This window comes from Dendronephthya gigantea, unplaced genomic scaffold (genome assembly GCF_004324835.1).
Source record: "Dendronephthya gigantea isolate DGI-Jeju-01 unplaced genomic scaffold, DenGig_1.0 000005F, whole genome shotgun sequence".
Classification (NCBI taxonomy): domain Eukaryota; kingdom Metazoa; phylum Cnidaria; class Anthozoa; order Malacalcyonacea; family Nephtheidae; genus Dendronephthya; species Dendronephthya gigantea.
Genome location: NW_021163015.1, coordinates 1,031,797 through 1,050,558, shown reverse-complemented (window position 1 = coordinate 1,050,558; position 18,762 = coordinate 1,031,797). Strand labels below are relative to the sequence as shown.

Sequence of the window (18,762 nt, the reverse complement as noted above, 5' to 3'; positions counted from 1 at the left end):
ATCGTATACACCGTCCAGTCCCGGCTTCCGGCACTTGTTTCCTTCTGCTCTTCTTCAATATCGCAAAGACAAACGGGTGTAATAGATTTGTGTTCGAAGTCGTGCGATATTTTCCATTTCTTCTCTCGTTGTGACTTACATGGAAGCCGCGAGCGGCTTAAACAGGAGCCAAAATAGGCTGTCTTAATAGTGTCAGCGAACGCACGCCCTCTGTCCATAACCTGTTGAACGAAACAGCGGACGCTGAAGGTAAGGCCATCGGTCGACATACAGTACACTAACATCGGCTGTTTTTTGTATTACACGAAGGTCATGCTTACAATGGAGCACCGAATGATTAACTATGTGCATAGTTAAAGACCTGGGGAGCCTGTCTTCTTACCTTCGTTCAAAAACGACAGTATATTGATCGTGATAGCTAATGCAGGCTTATAATAACACCTTTTTACCTCTTTGATTAGGGGAAGGGAATTGCCGTGTGCACAGCCGCCAGCCGGCCGTGTAATAATTTCTTCATGCAAATGGGATTTGCCAAGGAGAGATTCATTATTTTTCAACGAAATAGGATAGTGAAAATAATATATACAATATCATACGACTTTTACTTCATCGCATCCTAACGTAGCTGAGAAATGTCAGATGTGCCCAGATTGTTACATTTTACAATAGTAAGGGGGGCAGCGCGGTTCCGACAAGTGAGATGTTGTCCCTAACCTTAAATATTTCATAACATGTCTTAATTTCTTTCCTTTTAGTCGGGTTTGATGACTTTAGGGTACTCAGAGCGATCGGACGGGGCGCATTTGGGAAAGTAAGTTGGCTGTCAATTATTTTGAAGTACTACTAATTTCAGTTCCATCTCTTATCTCCCTCTTGCATAAGTTATTGTGATTGATATTTTTTTTGCCCACTTAAGACTGTCTTCTAAACGTCTGCACACTGCACACAGCCACACACACAAGATTGGTCACTCTGTGATTACTTTTAAATATTGTACCCAAAACATTAACTATAGAATTCATGGTGGGGCATCTATTATTCATCAGCATGCAATTGCTGTGTTGCACTCTTAGTGTTAAGTGTACTTTTAGTGTATGTGTAATAAATGCTGTTCATTTCAGACATGTCTAGCTAAAAATAATGCTCAAATTGTTTCTTGACAAGGAGAGGTTGCTCAAAGCCTGTCTGGCTGGGCAGGAATAAAAAATGCAATATTTAAAAAAATGTTATCCAGCTGCTCAATGAACATACATTTCTTTTATTTTTGACCCATGTACTGACTACAGTTTGTCCTAACAATCTGGACTAATTTACCCTTAACAGAAACCATAATGTTAACAATTAAACCAAAGTCGGTTTTGCAAGTTTTGAGGCAATTCGGCCTGTTGGATTAGGCTAACCTATCTAATTCAAAATATTTTAGTATTTTTACATAAACAATGTACATTACAGGCTATTTTTTATCTTGGTAATAAAATAACATTTCTATTTAAAAAGCCTTATAACTAATGTTATTGAAATTACATGCCTTGGTTGTGAGATGTGAAAATATTGGTTTGTAAAATTTCTGAATATTGTATACTTTGGTATTACGCACAAAAAATTGTTAACACATTTGTGCCATAAATGGTTGCAATTTCTGTATGCAATACCGAAGTGTGTAGACCTTGCAAGTCTATATTTTCCCAATTTTAAAAACATATATCACAGCAGTCTTTGCAGTTTTAATAATTTTAGTATGCTAATTCCAGCTGTTTTCCTATTGATTTGCAGCTTCCTAGCCAAAGAGATAAATAGTTTATAATGCAAATTGTCCATTCAATATGTGTTTACTGTTTCAATAAATATGACAACATGTTTTTGACATTCTAATATCCATAGGTATATTGGAGTGTCATAAAGAATGTCCATATTAGCTGTCTGTCTTATGAAGGAGGCAGCATGACATAACATTATTGTTTGAGTATCTCATTCACAGCACCTCCTACTGTTAGTCTCTTTTCACTGGATGCCAAGAAAGAATTATAAAAATTAATGGCATTCCTTTGTTGTGGCACAAGTGATATTTTTTTTAAAAAAGTGGTTTCTTATTAAGGAAGGAGCATGAAATGAACCTACTGTATAAATCTTATCTAAAAGCACATAAATTAGTGTGGGAACAAAGCCAGCTTCTTTGATGGCAGCAATTCTGCCACTGAACAATACTAGCAAGTGACAAACCCCTTGGAAAATTATTTAATTTGAAGTGGTCCAGAGTGGACAGTGATTTTGTGACAACCGTTGTTATGAAATACAACTATATAGAAATAACTGTTGCTCAGCGAATTAGAATGTGGCAGTGGAACAATCATGGTTTTATTCTAGAAAGGCTTTGGGGGAAGTTCTAAACATTTTTTCAATTAAAATGCCTAGCCTGTTTCTGATAAAATAGGTGAAGGTGGTAGTAATGCCCTAAATCATTGATTTGGTGTTTGAAGTACATCCTTTACACAGGATGAATGAATATTTTGGTTCATTAATATTAAACCTTTCTTTCATAAATCCTAGGTATGTATCGTGGAAAAGAAAGATACAAAGCAAATGTATGCAATGAAATACATGAGCAAGGCAGTCTGCATCGAGAAAGATGCTGTTCGAAATGTGCTTCGAGAAATGGACATCTTGATGAAGTTGGACCATAGTTTTCTTGTAAATTTGTGGTTCACCTTCCAAGATGAGGAAGATCTCTTTGTTGTTGTCGACTTACTGCTTGGAGGGGACTTTAGGTACCATCTTCAACAGGGAATCAAATTTAGCGAGGATGTTGTGAGGTTTTACATAGGGGAGATTGCATTGGCGTTGGAGTACTTGAGAAGTCACAGGATAATCCACAGGTACAGTTTATATCTCATCTTGGTTTAAATTGACATCTCTCTAATGGTTTGAATTAAAATATTTATGCAGTTATGCCTGGTCTTCATCACTTGATCATCAGCGATGCTCTGTGATCCATTATCAATGACAAATGAAGTAGAGTTTTTTTTCAATACGCAAAGCATTTTATGCATCAATAAGCACCAACAATAGCAATTAACAATTGCTGTCTGCGAGTTTTAAAAACAAGGCTGTGTAGACTCGCAATGTACGAACTATGAAAACCATTTTCATAAGAAATTGTATTAAACAGAAGCCTTTAATGTTGACATAGAAAACTCTATTGTCAAACAAATTTCCTGTTAAACAATATAGGAAGTTAAATGTTGTGTAAATTATGTCCAAACTAAACTTGTTCAAACTATAATATTTCTGTTTTTGCATGGACATATGTTAGGGACATCAAACCAGACAATTTGCTGCTTGATGTGAAGGGTATGTACATTATAGTTTATCAACACAGACTATTCTGTGGTAGCAAAATCTAACAATGAAGATATGCTTGTGTTTTAGGTCATGTACATCTTACAGATTTTAATGTTGCTACGGTGATGGAAGATGACAACACTCTGGCAACATCAATGTCTGGAACAAAGCCATATATGGGTATGTTGAAGTGGTGGTTTTATTTTAAGTGTGTTTTTTATAAATAGAAAAAGCTGCAGGCAAGGATGGATCTAATTTGGATTTGTAAGAGGGAGGGATATGGGCCACCCCCTGGCTATGGGGTGATGGGGCCATGCATGGTTTGTAGGGGATATACTAGAATATACAGGTTTTTAGTAAGAATTTACGTAATTAAAGTAAATTTCTTTTTTCCACCCAAATTCATGCTTGAAGCTCCTGAGATTTTTAAAACCTCGCTTGGTAAACAACGTGGATATTCCTATGAAGTTGATTGGTGGAGTCTCGGGATCTCAATTTTTGAGATCTTGAGAGGAAAGGTGAGATGTCTCTGATTAAAAAAATGAAAGAGGAAGACTTTGAAAAGAAGCAGACTTCGAAAAAAAGGCCATCTTTAAAGAGAGAAAAGTGAATTTTCTCATTTTATGTACAATTTTTCGACTTCAAGTCAAAAGACTGTCGGTCAAAAAGTTGCCAAACATAGATTCGCATTTCTTGACTTCACTCACACCTTGAATTGGAAGATGGCTTTATTCAGTTCGGAATTTATATGTCTCTGTTTATTAACAATGTTTTTTTTATGTCAAGAAATTTCGGCAAATCTGCGTCTATTTATTTAGAGACCTTATCACATCAATTCGAATACAAATTTATCCGACGTCATTCAGATGTTTGAGTCGTCTTGTCTGATGTGCCCTTCTTCTTGGACAAAAAACTTCAAAAATCTTATTCAAAAGGTAAAAGCTTCAAGAATCAAATCTTGTTCAATTATCAGAGCATCTTGATCAATATGACTTCCATTGGAGTATTTTGGATAAGGCCCGATTATCTTCTTTTGGTAGATGTGAACGAGTGGTTAGTTACGAATGCTCTGATGTATAAAAGCTCTTATTTGAACATCCGTAACCAATTCACTCGTTCACATCTATCAGAAAAAGAAAATCGCAAGTGTCTATAGAATGTGTAGAGAAAGGACTACAGGAGAATTTACAGTAATTTTTGAGTTATTGTGTTTTTGCTTTCTCTAGCTTCTACACATCGATCCTAAGATAAGGCTGAACACTGTCGAGCAACTCAAGGAATGTGAATTAATGCGGTCGCTTGATTGGGAATCATTGTCCAGAAAAGAAATCAGCGTTCCGTTTATACCCTCTGTAAGTGAATGCTTCAGCAGTTGAGTGGGGAGGAAAGGGTGATGGGGGGAAAAAAGGCAATGGGGGAGAACTTTGGGGCAATAAGGGAGAACTTTAGGGCAATGGGGGAGGAATGGCAATGGGGGAGGGATGAAAGGCCGGTGAATTGGATATAACTGAGTTAATGGGAAAAACGTTTTCTAACTCCTTTTGCGTTACAATAAAAAAGAAATTAAGAACAATAGTATATCGAATAATTTTAAGAAAAGTTTTCATATTGGAATGGAATAGGCTTGAAATACTCTCGAAGACTCTTTTGTATAGTAATTATTGCTGCGGTTTTCGGTGAGATTTGAAAGATGTAAACGAGTGGATACATCAGAGACCCTAAGACTCCCCCAAATTTATCAAAAGTAGGAAATCGTATATAAAAACGCAACACTGAACCCTCAGACTGCCAAAGGGCAGGAACAGCACAAATCTGCATTTTTTCTTAATTAACAATATTTATACGGATTTTCTAAAAGCCCTTTAGCAATTTTGAGTGATACTCCTCGTCCAAAGACTTCTGTCTGTACCGACCGCCTGTTGGTCTAGGTTTAACGGCAGCCTGGCTAGGACCTGTGCATTGCTGTGATTTTTCTCATTCGTTTTCTATGATTCAACATTTTCTCAAAAACAGAAAGACCATTTAAACTGTGATCCGACCTATGAGCTCGAGGAGATGATCATCGAGCCGAATCCACTTCACAAGAAAAAGAAAAGGCTGGCGAAACAAAACAGCAATAAAGTTGTAAGTCGAATCGATGCTCTGAAGTCTCCTATTAATGGACCTGCATAATAGACCAACTTCTAGATCTAGGTAACAAGAAGGAAATAAATCACATAAAAGAGCATACCGAAATTGTATAATTGCCAAGTTTGACTTCGCATGGTTATATTTTCCGACTTTACAATAATTCGCGGCCAAACTTTGTAAATTTAGTATGCACTTTTCGGAAATTCCCTTTTTGTTGCCAAAAGCAAAAGTAGGTCTATTATGCAAAAGGTCATTTGATTATTTCAGCTTCAGAGTAAAGTTTTATCCTGGTAAAAACGAAATCCAACATCACAACGAGAGAAAGAGTTGCGAAATATTGTAAAATAACTCAAATTTTTCATGATTCTCGTTCAATGAGGTAAAATTGCCGGTTTTTGATCCTGAATAAGTTTAAATTCCAAAGCCTATATTTTCCAAATTTTACAATATTTCGCAGCGAAAATTGCTTTCGTGTAGCGACTGCGCCGCAGTGTATAGCCAGCCTGACGATTTGTCCCGCTATGCTAATATTTTGGTGTTCGCTGACTGTGGGAACAATGAATTTCTAAAAACATGACTTATGATATTATGATAGGTAACCTAAAATTTGCATGTTTGGATTAAATTTTTAGGCTGGCTACGCTACTGGGCAGCCCAGTGTGGCTGTTGACTGAATTTCGTTCTTACCAGAGTAAAAACTTTCGACTGTTTATCTATAGCTGAAGCAGTGATGGATAGTGATAAAAATTCCTATATTTGCCTAAAGACAAAGTTTTTCCAATTTATGAGCTGAATACTTACAATATATTGGAATTAAAAAACAACTCCAATTTGTCAAAAGTTGCTAATTATTTTTTACTTCCCTCTTCCCGCTAAAGTCTTAAAATTTCAACACTAAAATAGAGTTTTCATTAGCTTTTGTAAAGCGTTAGTCTTAAGTATTTCTGCTTGTAATTCAGTGGAACTAAATAGCAGTAGTTTCACTCTCTCTCGCCGCCTAGGTACAAGGTCTCCTCTGGGTTAGCCCTCCAGTTTATCTATATAGTTCAGTGGAGTGAAATCATTCGTCGCGCTCTAAGAAACCACATCGCTTGATTGATGTGACGTAATTTCACATTTTCAGTGTACTGGTAATGTCGTGTTAACTCCGATGCAGATGAAATTGGAAACTCTGAACCGAAAGTTTATACCATATAACCGTGAAAGGTAGGTTGGATTCTAATTAATGTATTGTTCATACCGGCGATTTGTACTCCCGGCTATTTTGAATGAGGCAAGAGAAACTGAATGTGCTTAATATAGTCCATGCAGGCGGATAGTCTCTGTTGCCTTATTTTAAACGGCTGTGTTTGCATGTATAGAGAGAAACATATCAAGGAACAAAGGAATTTACATAATTTTGACGATGACAAAATTCCGGAGGAAAGTGAAACTGTGGAGACGGTGGAGTTGCAAAATGGAGTAGGCACGAAAGAAAAAGCACAAACAAATTTTCTAGAGGAGAAAAGTTCATGTCATGAAGATGAGATGAAGCTGGTTGCTGATGTAAAAGATCCCGAAAAGGTGAGTGAAGAGACTAAGGTTAAGGGAGAATGTTTGTCTGAAAGCCAAGCGCCGGAGATCCCTGGAATCAACGGTAAAAGTTTGGCGGGAAAAGTAAGCAAAGATGCGGAGGTCGAGAGGAAAAGTTGGCCGAGGGAAAGCGAGCGAGATGAACTTAGATTTAAAAGAAAAAGCTTTCCCAATGAGAAAGCGAGGTTGATAGAATTAGCCACAGAGCGGGCGAAAAGGCAATCAGACATTGTCATTGAGCAATCAGAAAACAATGAAAATAAAGAGATTGTAGATAAGACTATGGAAAGAAAGGAGTCGGTGAAAGAAGACAAGGAATCGTTGTTGCAGAACGACCAAGTCGATGCAGAAAGTCAAAAAAACCACACTGTCCCAACAATCTAAAACAAGATGTACCGATATTCTGATGAGAAATGTCTTGCCAAGCTCTTTGACGTTCCTGGTTCCCCAAAGAATTGTAAATTTTATGTTTATTTCTAAATTGAATAGTTTAGTCGTTCTATACATACGGACCCGTACCGGGCCCAGTTTTAATTTAAGATGATAATTATTTACTCGATATGGCTGTACAGCAATACTCTGCCTCTGGTCCATGTACTTTAGTCTTTACGCCACGAGCCTCATTCTTATCAAAACCCCTAGTTGTATGAAATCTGTGGCGTAATCCTATGAGAGAGATGTATTGTAATTTTACTTGCAAATACTTTTATGATAAGAAATGTAGCTATACACGGTGTTCTAAAAAAGGACTAAAATTTCGTGAATCTTTCTAATGTTATCATTTTATTAGTCGCTCCGCTAAGCTTGGACACAAAATTCCGTGAAACATTTTGCATTACCACTGCAGTATTGCATATTTAGTGCGATAACTGGCAATAGTCAATAGATTGATTTCAAATGCCTTTTCTGGGACACCTTGTATGGATGGGTTAATAAGTATGAATCTTGATATCATGCATCGAATGGCAGTCAACTTCCAGTTTTCAGAACGAAATAGTAAAGAAATTGTTTAGTAAAATGTAAAGTAATTTGAAAACCCGGAAGTATATACGGAAAAGATGGTAAGTGGACCTTTTTCCAAAACGTGAGTCGTCCGAAATTTAGTTAACTAGGCACTAAATCACCAAAATGACTTGTGTATATCGGCCATCTTTACTGTACTGAATACCTGGGATATACATCCCCATTTTCGGCTGGGGAAGTCGATAACCATTCGTTGTAAAAAGCTCGTGAATTTCACCTGACACCTCGACTTGAAGAAAGCACTATGTGCTAAAAAATTATTCGAGCTGTTACATAGTAAAATGAATTAAGAAATTGAAATAAAAGGTTAGTAAATGCCATGAGTAAATGTGAGTCGATAAAGTATTTTTGTGCCTTTTCTTGGGTGCCAATGTCCTTGCTAACGTGACCACTGACCAGAGATGTGGTTGTTGCTATGGTTACCAACGCTTTGGAGATGAAAACAAATATGGCGGCCGCTCTGAGGTGTGTTTACGATAATTCGAACATGTTTCTTCAAGACGGTTCGATTACGCCGCTTCCAAAGCCTTACTTACCTTCAATACCGCCTGCAAAAACGCAGAAAAAGTCTTACAGCAGGTATGTATGGCTTGTGCCTTGGTGTTTTTAAATTCAAGCACTGAGCACCGATTATTTTAATAATAAATAAAGATTTGATTCGAATCAAATCAATTCCGAACAGACCTAATGTTCCCGGTTTCCATATTACAATTTGTTCTAAAAACATGGAGTTTTTTAAAAAAATAATGAATGTTTTATCACCGAATTATGTGTATTTATAATACATGATTGTGCGAGTAAGAATATATTAGAGACAGTCTTTCAATATCGCTCTCTCGTGCCTTATTTGCGAGGCTGCAGTTTATATTACCAGATTTTCTACAAATATATAGGCTTGATTGAACTCATTCTCAAATCAGCTTGCAACGCATGCAAATAATGTATATTAATTATTTTAATTAAAGCCTGTAACATGGATGCCAGCTGACAGTACAGAATTAAGCCATTATATATAGAGCAGCATGTGGTGACATGGCTCTTTGTAAAATGAAAGTACACTAACTGTCAATTCTTCACTTCAAACTGAAATAGCTGTTGCCATTATACAACCACTTATAACTGCTTGATTCACTTCCAGCTGACATTGCTTGTAGCTCAATCATTGCCAAACTCTTACCCCAAGACCGCTGGATTAATTTGTGCTATAGCGTTGCCAAAGGCAGTAAAACTGTAATAACATCCCCTCAAAATAGTTATTCAATCCACAAAAATATGAGCATTAATGCATTAATTCATTTAACAATTAACTGCTTTGTATTTTGATTGCTTGGTTTTTACAAGGTTTATACATGAAGCACCTTGGCTGGCTTTATCTGGGACAAAATATGACACTAAACCTCCCCCTAAGGTACAGTATGTCAAATGCATTAGGTATGGCTAATTCAGGGTGAATTGGATCAATGAAGGCATTGCGTTTTAAATCCTAGATTTAGAATAAATTGCCCAAAATTCACACCCGAAAAGGTTTCAATGCATATCTCAGTCATAGACAGCACAATAAAGACAACCTAAACTTCCTGTGCTTCCCAATCCAAAGCAAACAATGCCTTTGATTCAGTTTCAAGCAAACGATTTTTTAATCCATTGTACTCCACTGTTGTTTTCTATCAACTTATGATGTTAAGCCCCCCTGAAATATTTGTCATCTTGTTAATGAAGCCTGCAAAATATATATTTTACATCTTTTCCAGGCCCCGTCTATTCCAAAGTGTCAAAAACGGGCTCTAGTTGGTCTGACCAATCGTTGGCGAATACCCGAGAATGTTGCTTCCGATTTACTCGGCTCTTCACAAGCTATGAAGTCTGTGTTTGTGCCTTACAATGAGAGTTCAGAGTCGATACTTTCCGGTACAGTCATGAGAGATTGGAGTTACATGTAGCACTTGGCGTTTCTGCAAACGCTTGCCCTTACTAGTAAAAACTTTCCGGCTAATTTTAAATTGAATCTGAAATAAACGAGACTCGTTTATGTCATCCAACCTGTTTTGAAATAATCATTCATCGTAGAGATGACTAAAACGTTTTTATCATGACGTCAAATATTCGTGTTTGGAATCGCATCAATCTTTTTTCATTCCCTTTTTTCCATATCTCAACGTAAAAAATAGCGATGAATCGTTTGATATTCTATTCTTTCTCATCGCTCAGCGGATTACACGAGAACTTCTTTTAACCACACGGCACCACAACTGTCGCGATCTTCACACAAAGACGTGGCGATGACCGACGTTCCCGCCATTGGAAGCAGGGACCATCTACGAACGGCACCAGCTGACATGTTAAACTGTGAACATCGAAATTCTCGGTTGGTATTCTCTGCCCATAAAGTTTGTTTGCTTTAGAAAAATTTGATGTGCACAGGAATGGATTTACTGGGGGACCAGGAGGGGGGGTAAAAATAAGGGGTCCACTCTCCAGTTTAGGTTTAGGAGCATGGGTACAAATTATGCTAGCAATTCAAATTTGAAGGACTTGTTAATAGAATGTGGTACGTCCAATTACTAAAAGTTTTGTGACTAAGTAGCATCACTTTTCTTCTCAACTTCTATGCCCCTCCCCCCTTACAAAACCACACTGAACCATTGAGACTATGTGCACACGGTAACGTTTTCGAGCGTTTTCATTTTCGTTTTCATGCCAAAACGGTTCGAAACACCGTCAATTTACAATAGAAGTTGAAGCTAACTTATAAGATAAAGCATATTTTTCCTTGGAACGTGTGGACAGGGCGTCAAAACAATAAAATGGACAAAAACGATTTTGAAAACGCTCGAAAACGACGCTCGTGTGCACATAGCCTCAATCCACGATTTATTTTCAGTTGGCAGGCAAACAATCGTGTGTCGCGAAGCCAGGGGAGGAGTTCAGATCTCAAGACTCAAGTTCAACAAGTTCGTTTCAACAAAAGTGTTCCTCCCTTAGCGGCTCACGAACCCACTCCAATGGAACTGTTCCTCTATCACTCACAGGCCACGACGTGTGCACGAGGTGCAGGTGAGTCGATCCAGACTTCGCGCATCGAACTGACGTCCTCTTGACGTTCACGTCCTCGATCTAAAGCCGGTTTTCCACTAGCGATATTTTTCGCGCGAAGCGACATTATTCCTTTGTATTTGAGCAATTTGTTCCAGATGGTTGCAGTTGAGAGCTCTGGAACAATAGTAAAATGTCGCTTCGCGCGAAAAATATCGCTAGTGGAAAACCGGCTTAAGTCTGTCTAATATCGCTTCCTAAACACCACGCGATGATTGTATCAATCAGTATCAGGCTGCGATCCAATGGACCCCCGTAAAAACCCCCGTCTATCCTTTCGGCAACTCCAAAAGGAGGCAATGGCTTTATTCATGAGCTATAATATTTATTCAAATGTAGAATTTTACCAGCACTCCAGTCCATTACCGACTTTAAACGGTTTGTCCCGGGATTGGTTCTCTCGCAACGTTCAATCTTTCTCAAATTTCATCACTGGTGACTGTTTTTAGATGTGATTCTGTACGCGCTGGGCACTGCATGGGAACTGCACAAGCCATATTTTCAAAAGTCCGGTTTGCTAAAGAGAATGGTAAAGGAGGCAAATGAACAATCTTTGGTTGCGGAAATGATGTCAGACAGCGACAACGAGACATTGGAAAAACAAGGTATATTTCACTGACAGTGCTGCGACATGTGCACTAATGTTGACTGGAGTGATAACTCTGAGGGTGTCTCCCAGTTGACGTGTGCACTAATGTTGACTGGAGTGATGACTCTGAGGCAGGGGTAGCCCTCTTTGTCTTAGGGATAGCGTAATCTCGGAAAATTTCATAATTAGCATTTTCATCATTGTTATCATGCCTGCCTAGCACCAAGTCGCTCAGCAGTTGATCTTCATGCGGTCAAGAGTGCCGTGGGGGTGTCCATACCCACGGAAGAAAAGGCCTCGGCGTTAAAACTTGTACGTACACCATCGTTTGGACATGCGATGGTTCTTAAACTGAAGGTGAAAGACCCGCTGTTGACGAAACAAGGTAGTCACAACTAGTCGCGCTTTTCAACATTTTGTCTTGCGGAGAATCTTTGCTACAAACTGAACTCGAGTCTAAAATTCTCTGAATGCATATTTAACTGAAAGTAGTTTATGAACTGGAGTGGTTACGCATTTCCAGGACTTCCAGCAGTTTATTCGCATATTCATAGGAGTCAAATAAATGAAGTTTCGTTGTGAAAAGTTGTCTGAATTAGTAAATGATTGTTTGTGGTTTATTTTAACGTGTATTAAAACGTCAACGTTATAGCTTTTGCTTTGGCGCTCGGCTCGTTATACGTGGATCACGTGAAAATGGACGACACAGATGTTGTTGGAGTGCTTGCCGCAGCTAATCTCTTGGAATTTGGAGAACTGAAGAAAACGTAAGATTTCTTGCGAAAGTACCTTTCCGTGATCACCGAGATTTTCCGTGATTCCGAGTGCTCAGTTAAATATAGGCGAGCCGCGAGCATGCTGCATGACTTCAAAATCCTGGTAAAGTCCGAGTTCAAATCCTTCAAACTACAATATATAAGATGCACTTTGGAAACCTTATATGTACATTTCAATGTGTCCTAGTATAGGAATTCAATTTCCATGCAGATCCTAATTCATGAAGTTTCAGGAATATGCAAACTTTGCAAAGTGTAAACAATTCCCAACTAACTGTGCAAGAAAAGTTTTTTAACTATCTTTTCAACTTTATTTAGTTGTGTCGACGCAATGCTGAAAACGATTTCGGCCTCGACTGTTTGTGCCTACCACAGCGTCGCCACAAAGGTATTGTATAGGATTATGTTTCATCAGTTCAGAAACCAGTCTTTCCTGAATTGCCATTTATGAATTAGCTTTCATCTTTTTAGTACAAACAGCTCACGGTGATCGATGCTTGTGAAAGATGGCTGGAGCTAAATCTTGTACCACAGGTGGGACTAGATCAATACGAATTCCATATTTCATATCTCAGCATGGCTCTGCAATACGTTTAATTATAAGACTAAGGGGCTGTTTACATGAGCCCGGTTACCCGAGATTCAACGAAGCATGAGATGATTTTGAGGTATTGAAATGAGCAGATAACATGATCATGGCAGTCGTATAATCACCACAACAATAGCATGTTCTTTTTTGGTGTCATAAAGACTTATTTCAATACCTCAAAGTCCTCTCACACTTCGTTGAATCTTGGGTAACCGGGCTCATGTAAACAGCCCCCTACATTATTAGAATAAAACGGATCATCCTTGTATGGGTCGCGTGTGATTGGTTGAAATGAAACTATAAACATGTCCCGAAAACCTTATATATTTTCCTCTACAGCTCTCCCTGCAAATCTATCTCAGTCATCTTCGTCAGGAAGTCCTCGAGAAGCTGTTGAAATCAAGCAGGTGCGCTGTGAAGTTATTTAAAATGCTGTTAAAGGGTTTTTGAATCGCGTATACAGGGACTTGTATGATTCCATATTTATGTTAAAATTATAAACTAAGAGCAGCGACGGAAATTTTAACTATAGATCCTCTTGAAGGAATAGAATCTTCGACCTATAAATGCCCTCTGCATGTAGTTGTCGCTGTCTGTGTGCACAGGAAATTTCTAAGGGTTTTTAGATGTCATGAGCGTTTCGTTTTTACTCCTCAAAAGGTTGTTCACTTGGAATGAGTATTCGCTGTACAAAGTTCTTGCTTTTTGGATCTTTCTTCACCAACATCCAAAATTACGCGTAAGTAAATAAAACGAATTGATCTGCAGAAAAATTATTTCAATAAATGGACAAACTGCATTCTGAATGGCAAGCTCGGTCGACAGAAATATTCATAATGTAATTCTTTTATTCAAGGTTATGCCATCCTGGGGCAGCGTAGTAACTTGGTTTATGAGGTAAGTTAAAACGACTGTGAAACGAAGAAACTGAAAAGTCCTTGAGAGTCCTCGAATTGACTAGTATAGATCCTGGTCCTTGATTGTGTATATAAATATTAGGTGCTTGAAATTTCAAATACCTCGAATTTTTCTTTTTAATATTGTATTTATTTTTTTTAAACTCGTCGATATGGTTCAGAGCGGTAAGCGGTAGCCCGTTTGCCGCGATCCTTTGGGAAATTTTCAGTTAAAGGAAAGGCCGCTACGAGACTAGAATCCTGTCTCAGTATATTAGTCAAAAACTTTAAAACAAAAAACTCAATTGGATAGACCTTTTAGGCGGAATGAAGTCTTAGTCTTTCCAAAGCCCATAAAATTCAATTCCCTTTGCACCAATCGCACCGGGCAGAAATACACTTCAAATAAACGAAATGTTTTTACTGTCTTTCAGTCTTTCGAAGACCAGTGCATTTCTTGATCGAGCTGAGGTAACTGCAATATCCTAGCAACGTTTACAATTCTATACTGTTTATTACAATTCAAACCGTTCTATGTGGAGTTGGTAAATTTTAATGATATATAAAGCATATTTTTATGCCATTTTAGGGTCAGGGATACACTGGCTTACTGCGGTCTCTAAGACTAATATCTATCACTGATAGTAAGTGCTAACAAGAGGCGTTAAATATATTGCATGATGCCAGTTTAAGAGAGGTTACACGGGAAAAGTTAAAATTTCGAATCTCAAGTCTGGAGTGCGCATTGCATCTTGGGCCATGTATATTCGTTTTAATGATTGCCATTTTAAGAGGGGGTTACAGTCGTTTATGCGCATCAGTTCTGCCCATAACACTGGATAGTCTCTTGTTTCAAAATTGCTCAAATTTTGCATGTTTCGTATATCTCTGAACGTAAACTCATATGTTCTCTCATATTCATTTGAAAGTATAGCGGAGTAAAAACGTGTCAAATATTTTAAAAGTTCGTGATATTTTAGGAAATATACGGATTCAAAATATAAACTAAGCGTTTGTTTATATTACACACTGTACCCCACCTTTATTATGACGTTTTCGAATCGTTTTAAAATGTTGTTTACATGCAGGTATACATCTTGACGAAATTTACAAGATGAACATCATACCTCATGCCTGGCTTCTCCATATTTACAGTCAAAATTACCACGCTGTAAGTTGTACACTTGTAGTTTTATACAAGCCAATTTCATTCGCAATTTTTGCCCCGTTTTTTCAGGTGCGATTTTCCTCTTTTGACTGATGTGAACGTCGTAGGTTACGATAACCTTTTCTTTTCTCATAAGCTCCAAGGCGGTGGTGGTGATATGTCTTTGTTGACAAAATTCGATCAAGGTGCTGTTCGAGCTGGGTTCATTTTAGACCAGGTCTGTGATATTTCAAATTCAGTTAACTTTCAAATTCAGTTACTCGCAAAGTTTGGGGCGAAATAATGCCAACATAGACCTCTAAACTCTTTTGTATAATTACGCGCGGAAATTGATCCCTCTGTAAAATGTAGCAACTTCTCGCGCGTAAAACCAAAGTTTACAAAGTTTGCTTATATTCTCTACATGCGCTACGAATTCCTGCCAAACGTAACGAAACGAATAAAATCGAAATGTATTATTGCAATTGCAGCACATTCATTATCATTCAAGTATGTTGTCCCTCCACGGTTTTCACTTTGAACTAAAGGCAACCCAAGAGGAAGATGGCCGACATTTGTTTTATCTACAGGTCAGGACGACAAATCTTCACTACTGACATATTAAGCGAAAAATATGCCAGAAAACGAGTTATTAGTCGAGTTTACCTCGCCTGCAATCGTTTTCTGGTACTTTGTGGTCGTTTATGTTCAAACTGAATCGATATAATATTATTTACCTACGATAATTTTGGCGCGAAATGTTTTCCTGTGAATTTTTAGAGGTTACGTCCCGATGATCCGATGTCCTACAGTACAACCGCGCGTCATACGTTCTCGCTAAGACAAGACAGGGAGGTGAGTTGAAAAGCGTTTTAGTTCATGCTTATCATTCGGTCAGTGGTAGAAGACTATGTTTGAACTCTCTTATGGCAAAACATCCTGCGTCCGGAATATTTTTAGTTAAATAACGATGGATAAATACCTACCTTCAAAGTTATGAAAGACAACTTCCTCAATAAACTCTTATCTACAGGCGAAGTCGATATTTCCCAAACAGTAACTAGAGACCTATAGAAAATCGTACTAACACTATCGCTTACCTATGATGGTCAACCAATATGGCCGCTATTAACTTCAGTTATGAGGGAGACCACGGCTGCTGCATGCATCCAGTGTTTTCAGGTCAACGTCTTATGTTTAGGTTCGTTACAGTATTCGCGTCCAATGGGAAGAGGACAATGCAACGCAAGTTTATTCCAGCGGTACGATTAAGTTCTCGTAGATTTTGAATGTGTTTTTTATGTATTTTGTTGGTAACATGCTCTTGAACTTATTGTATTCTTCTTTTACCTTAGGAATACTCAGCCAGGCGTTCGGTTTTGATGCAAAAACAAATAGGAGTGAGGTATGGTGAATATTTAGAACGAAATAGCGCCTAAAGTGATAGTACAAAGCGTAATTTTCGGCTAAATTTTTATTTTCAATGACATTTGCCGTCTCGAAACGTTCACCGGAAAAAACCCCGTCTTCTTCAATGGTTTTCAGTGATTTTAGTCACTGATAGAGAACTCCCCGGTCAATTTACTTCGTGTAATCTAATAGAATTTTACTCCGTTTAATACAAGATGATTTTATTTGTGATTGGAAAAATACTAATATTTAATATGATAAAACAAAGATATCCGTCAACAACCTTTTTTGTTGCCTGCAGCCAATGGCCTACACCTCCCCCCCCCCCGACACCGCGGAAATTGGTATAGGCTTAGCCGCAATTCTCGATACTTAGACTTCAAACTTGGTGAGGAAAAAGATTTATAAATATTCAAGAAAATATGTCTTGCACAAAAGATTTGAAGCTTGCTCACGGTAAAAACGAATCGTCTGAATTAATAACCTTGTGTATACTTTAAGCCTCAAAATGGCCATTTCACAGCGGTCAGATGTGTATGATGAGCTGTCAAAAGATTGCAGAATGCGTATTCAGAAGAAAAATTGAACTTTTTTAAGATATTCAAAAGGTTTCTCTTTGATAGGGCGATACAGAAATGCACAATTGTGAACCAGCGATTAGATTTTCGGGTTGAAACGTCTTAAACACCAATTTCTGCGGTGTCCCCCCCCCCCTTCGGTGTAGTATGTTATCAGTGTATTTTTTCATTTTAATCTTTCTTTGAAGGTGATAACTTTACGTGATCTTCCATCGCCTGTCTATGTTACCTTCTCTCTCGTGTTTCCAACGTCATAACAGTAAAGGGACTAGAAACGAGTTTTCTAGCAAGCTATTGTATTTATGTACATAACAATATATATATTACTGTTTCAAACCATAATTTACCGTGTATTCAGCCGCTATTTGCAATAATTTTTCAAGTAATGCGCTTTGTTCTCGAAGCACAGCGGAGTTTATTTTACTAGCATTTTAGGGGCTGTTTACATTAGAGTGGTTCATACTGGTTTCATTGTATCACATTCAAAACATTTTGCTCACTAGTGTGCTCGGAGCCTCGGACAAAGAACTGTGGACAAAGCAAATCCCAGATTCTTAGGGCTTGTTTAAACCAGCCTTAAGCCTGGTCCATACTTATCCTAAGAATCTGTGATTTTCTTTGTCTGAGGTCGCTGGTGCGCAAAATGCTTTGTCAGGCTGTTGGAAAATAATACAATGGATTCCCGGAGCCAGTGTGAGCCAGGCTTTAGGCCTGTTTCAGACGTTGAACTTTTTACGTGCCGAAGACTTTAGCTCATTATAACATCAGGTTCGGCACATGAAAAGTTCGTCGTCTGAAACAGGCCTAAAGCCTGGTTCACGCCAGCTCCTAAGAATCGGGGAGTCGGGGACCCATTGTGTTATTATCTGATAGACAAAGGATCTTGCGCACCAGTGTCCTCAGACAAAGGGAATTCCAGATTCTTACGATAAGTGTGAATCCTAGCTCTTAAGAATCGGTGATGCATTGTGTTATTTTCCGATAGACAAAGCATTTTGCGCACTGGGGAATTCAAACAAATGGAGAACGCCTTAATCCCGCTTACCCGAGAAATAACGAAGGGAAAGGAAATTTATGCATTGCATATTCACGCTGCATTCTTGTTTTCTTCATCAACCCCTGCCTGTGGGATTTGAACCAATAAATATTTTAACAAAAGCCAGTCACAGGATAAAGCTTCTTTGAAATAACCAACCAGAACGTCAAAGTCTGCCTAATGATTCAATTTTATATAATATGCATGTGATTGGTATGCAAATTACTTGCAAATTCTAGATGCATGCTGCCAGCAAGTTCGAGATGAAATCTTGCACGTATTCGGCTATCATTCCAGCAGTTTTCGGGTAACTTTTAAAACTTTTTGGTGTGAAACTTTACCCAAATGAACCTGGCTAAATTTAACAGAACATGGTCATGGTCATCTCAACAGGTTAGTGCTAAATAAACGATTCTTTAAGCACTTGGGGTTGTACGAACGCTGGATAGCGCTAGCTACCGGATAGTGATTTTTCAACCGTTCTAAAATGCTCGAAAAGCGATAAAATTTCATCTTTGGAACCAACAATTATTAAAGAGGTCCTCGATTTAGGAATACTAAGATTTATTCAAAGTTATAGCAAA

At 38.1% G+C, this 18,762-nt stretch overlaps 2 protein-coding genes across 2 annotated transcripts; both read left to right on the top strand.

Moving 5' to 3' along the window:
• Positions 1 to 165: 165 nt before the first annotated feature.
• On the top strand, positions 166 to 8,382 carry LOC114515959 (serine/threonine-protein kinase 32A-like). Its single transcript, XM_028535281.1, has 11 exons — positions 166 to 249; positions 756 to 811; positions 2,548 to 2,873; positions 3,311 to 3,348; positions 3,427 to 3,519; positions 3,754 to 3,857; positions 4,158 to 4,274; positions 4,566 to 4,691; positions 5,353 to 5,463; positions 6,593 to 6,675; positions 6,831 to 8,382. The coding sequence occupies exons 3-11, from the start codon at positions 2,581 to 2,583 to the stop codon at positions 7,423 to 7,425; spliced, it is 1,560 nt and encodes a 519-aa protein (XP_028391082.1). The 5' UTR covers positions 166 to 249; positions 756 to 811; positions 2,548 to 2,580; the 3' UTR covers positions 7,426 to 8,382.
• Positions 8,383 to 8,505: 123 nt separating this feature from the next.
• Positions 8,506 to 17,487, top strand: LOC114515954 (BTB/POZ domain-containing protein 16-like). Its single transcript, XM_028535277.1, has 22 exons — positions 8,506 to 8,643; positions 9,406 to 9,472; positions 9,816 to 9,972; positions 10,273 to 10,429; positions 10,946 to 11,118; positions 11,607 to 11,762; positions 11,967 to 12,131; positions 12,399 to 12,513; positions 12,841 to 12,910; positions 12,994 to 13,056; positions 13,451 to 13,518; positions 13,772 to 13,850; positions 13,968 to 14,008; positions 14,442 to 14,478; positions 14,597 to 14,651; positions 15,096 to 15,178; positions 15,312 to 15,392; positions 15,646 to 15,744; positions 15,935 to 16,009; positions 16,356 to 16,416; positions 16,510 to 16,559; positions 17,331 to 17,487. The coding sequence occupies exons 1-22, from the start codon at positions 8,513 to 8,515 to the stop codon at positions 17,397 to 17,399; spliced, it is 2,052 nt and encodes a 683-aa protein (XP_028391078.1). The 5' UTR covers positions 8,506 to 8,512; the 3' UTR covers positions 17,400 to 17,487.
• Positions 17,488 to 18,762: the final 1,275 nt, after the last annotated feature.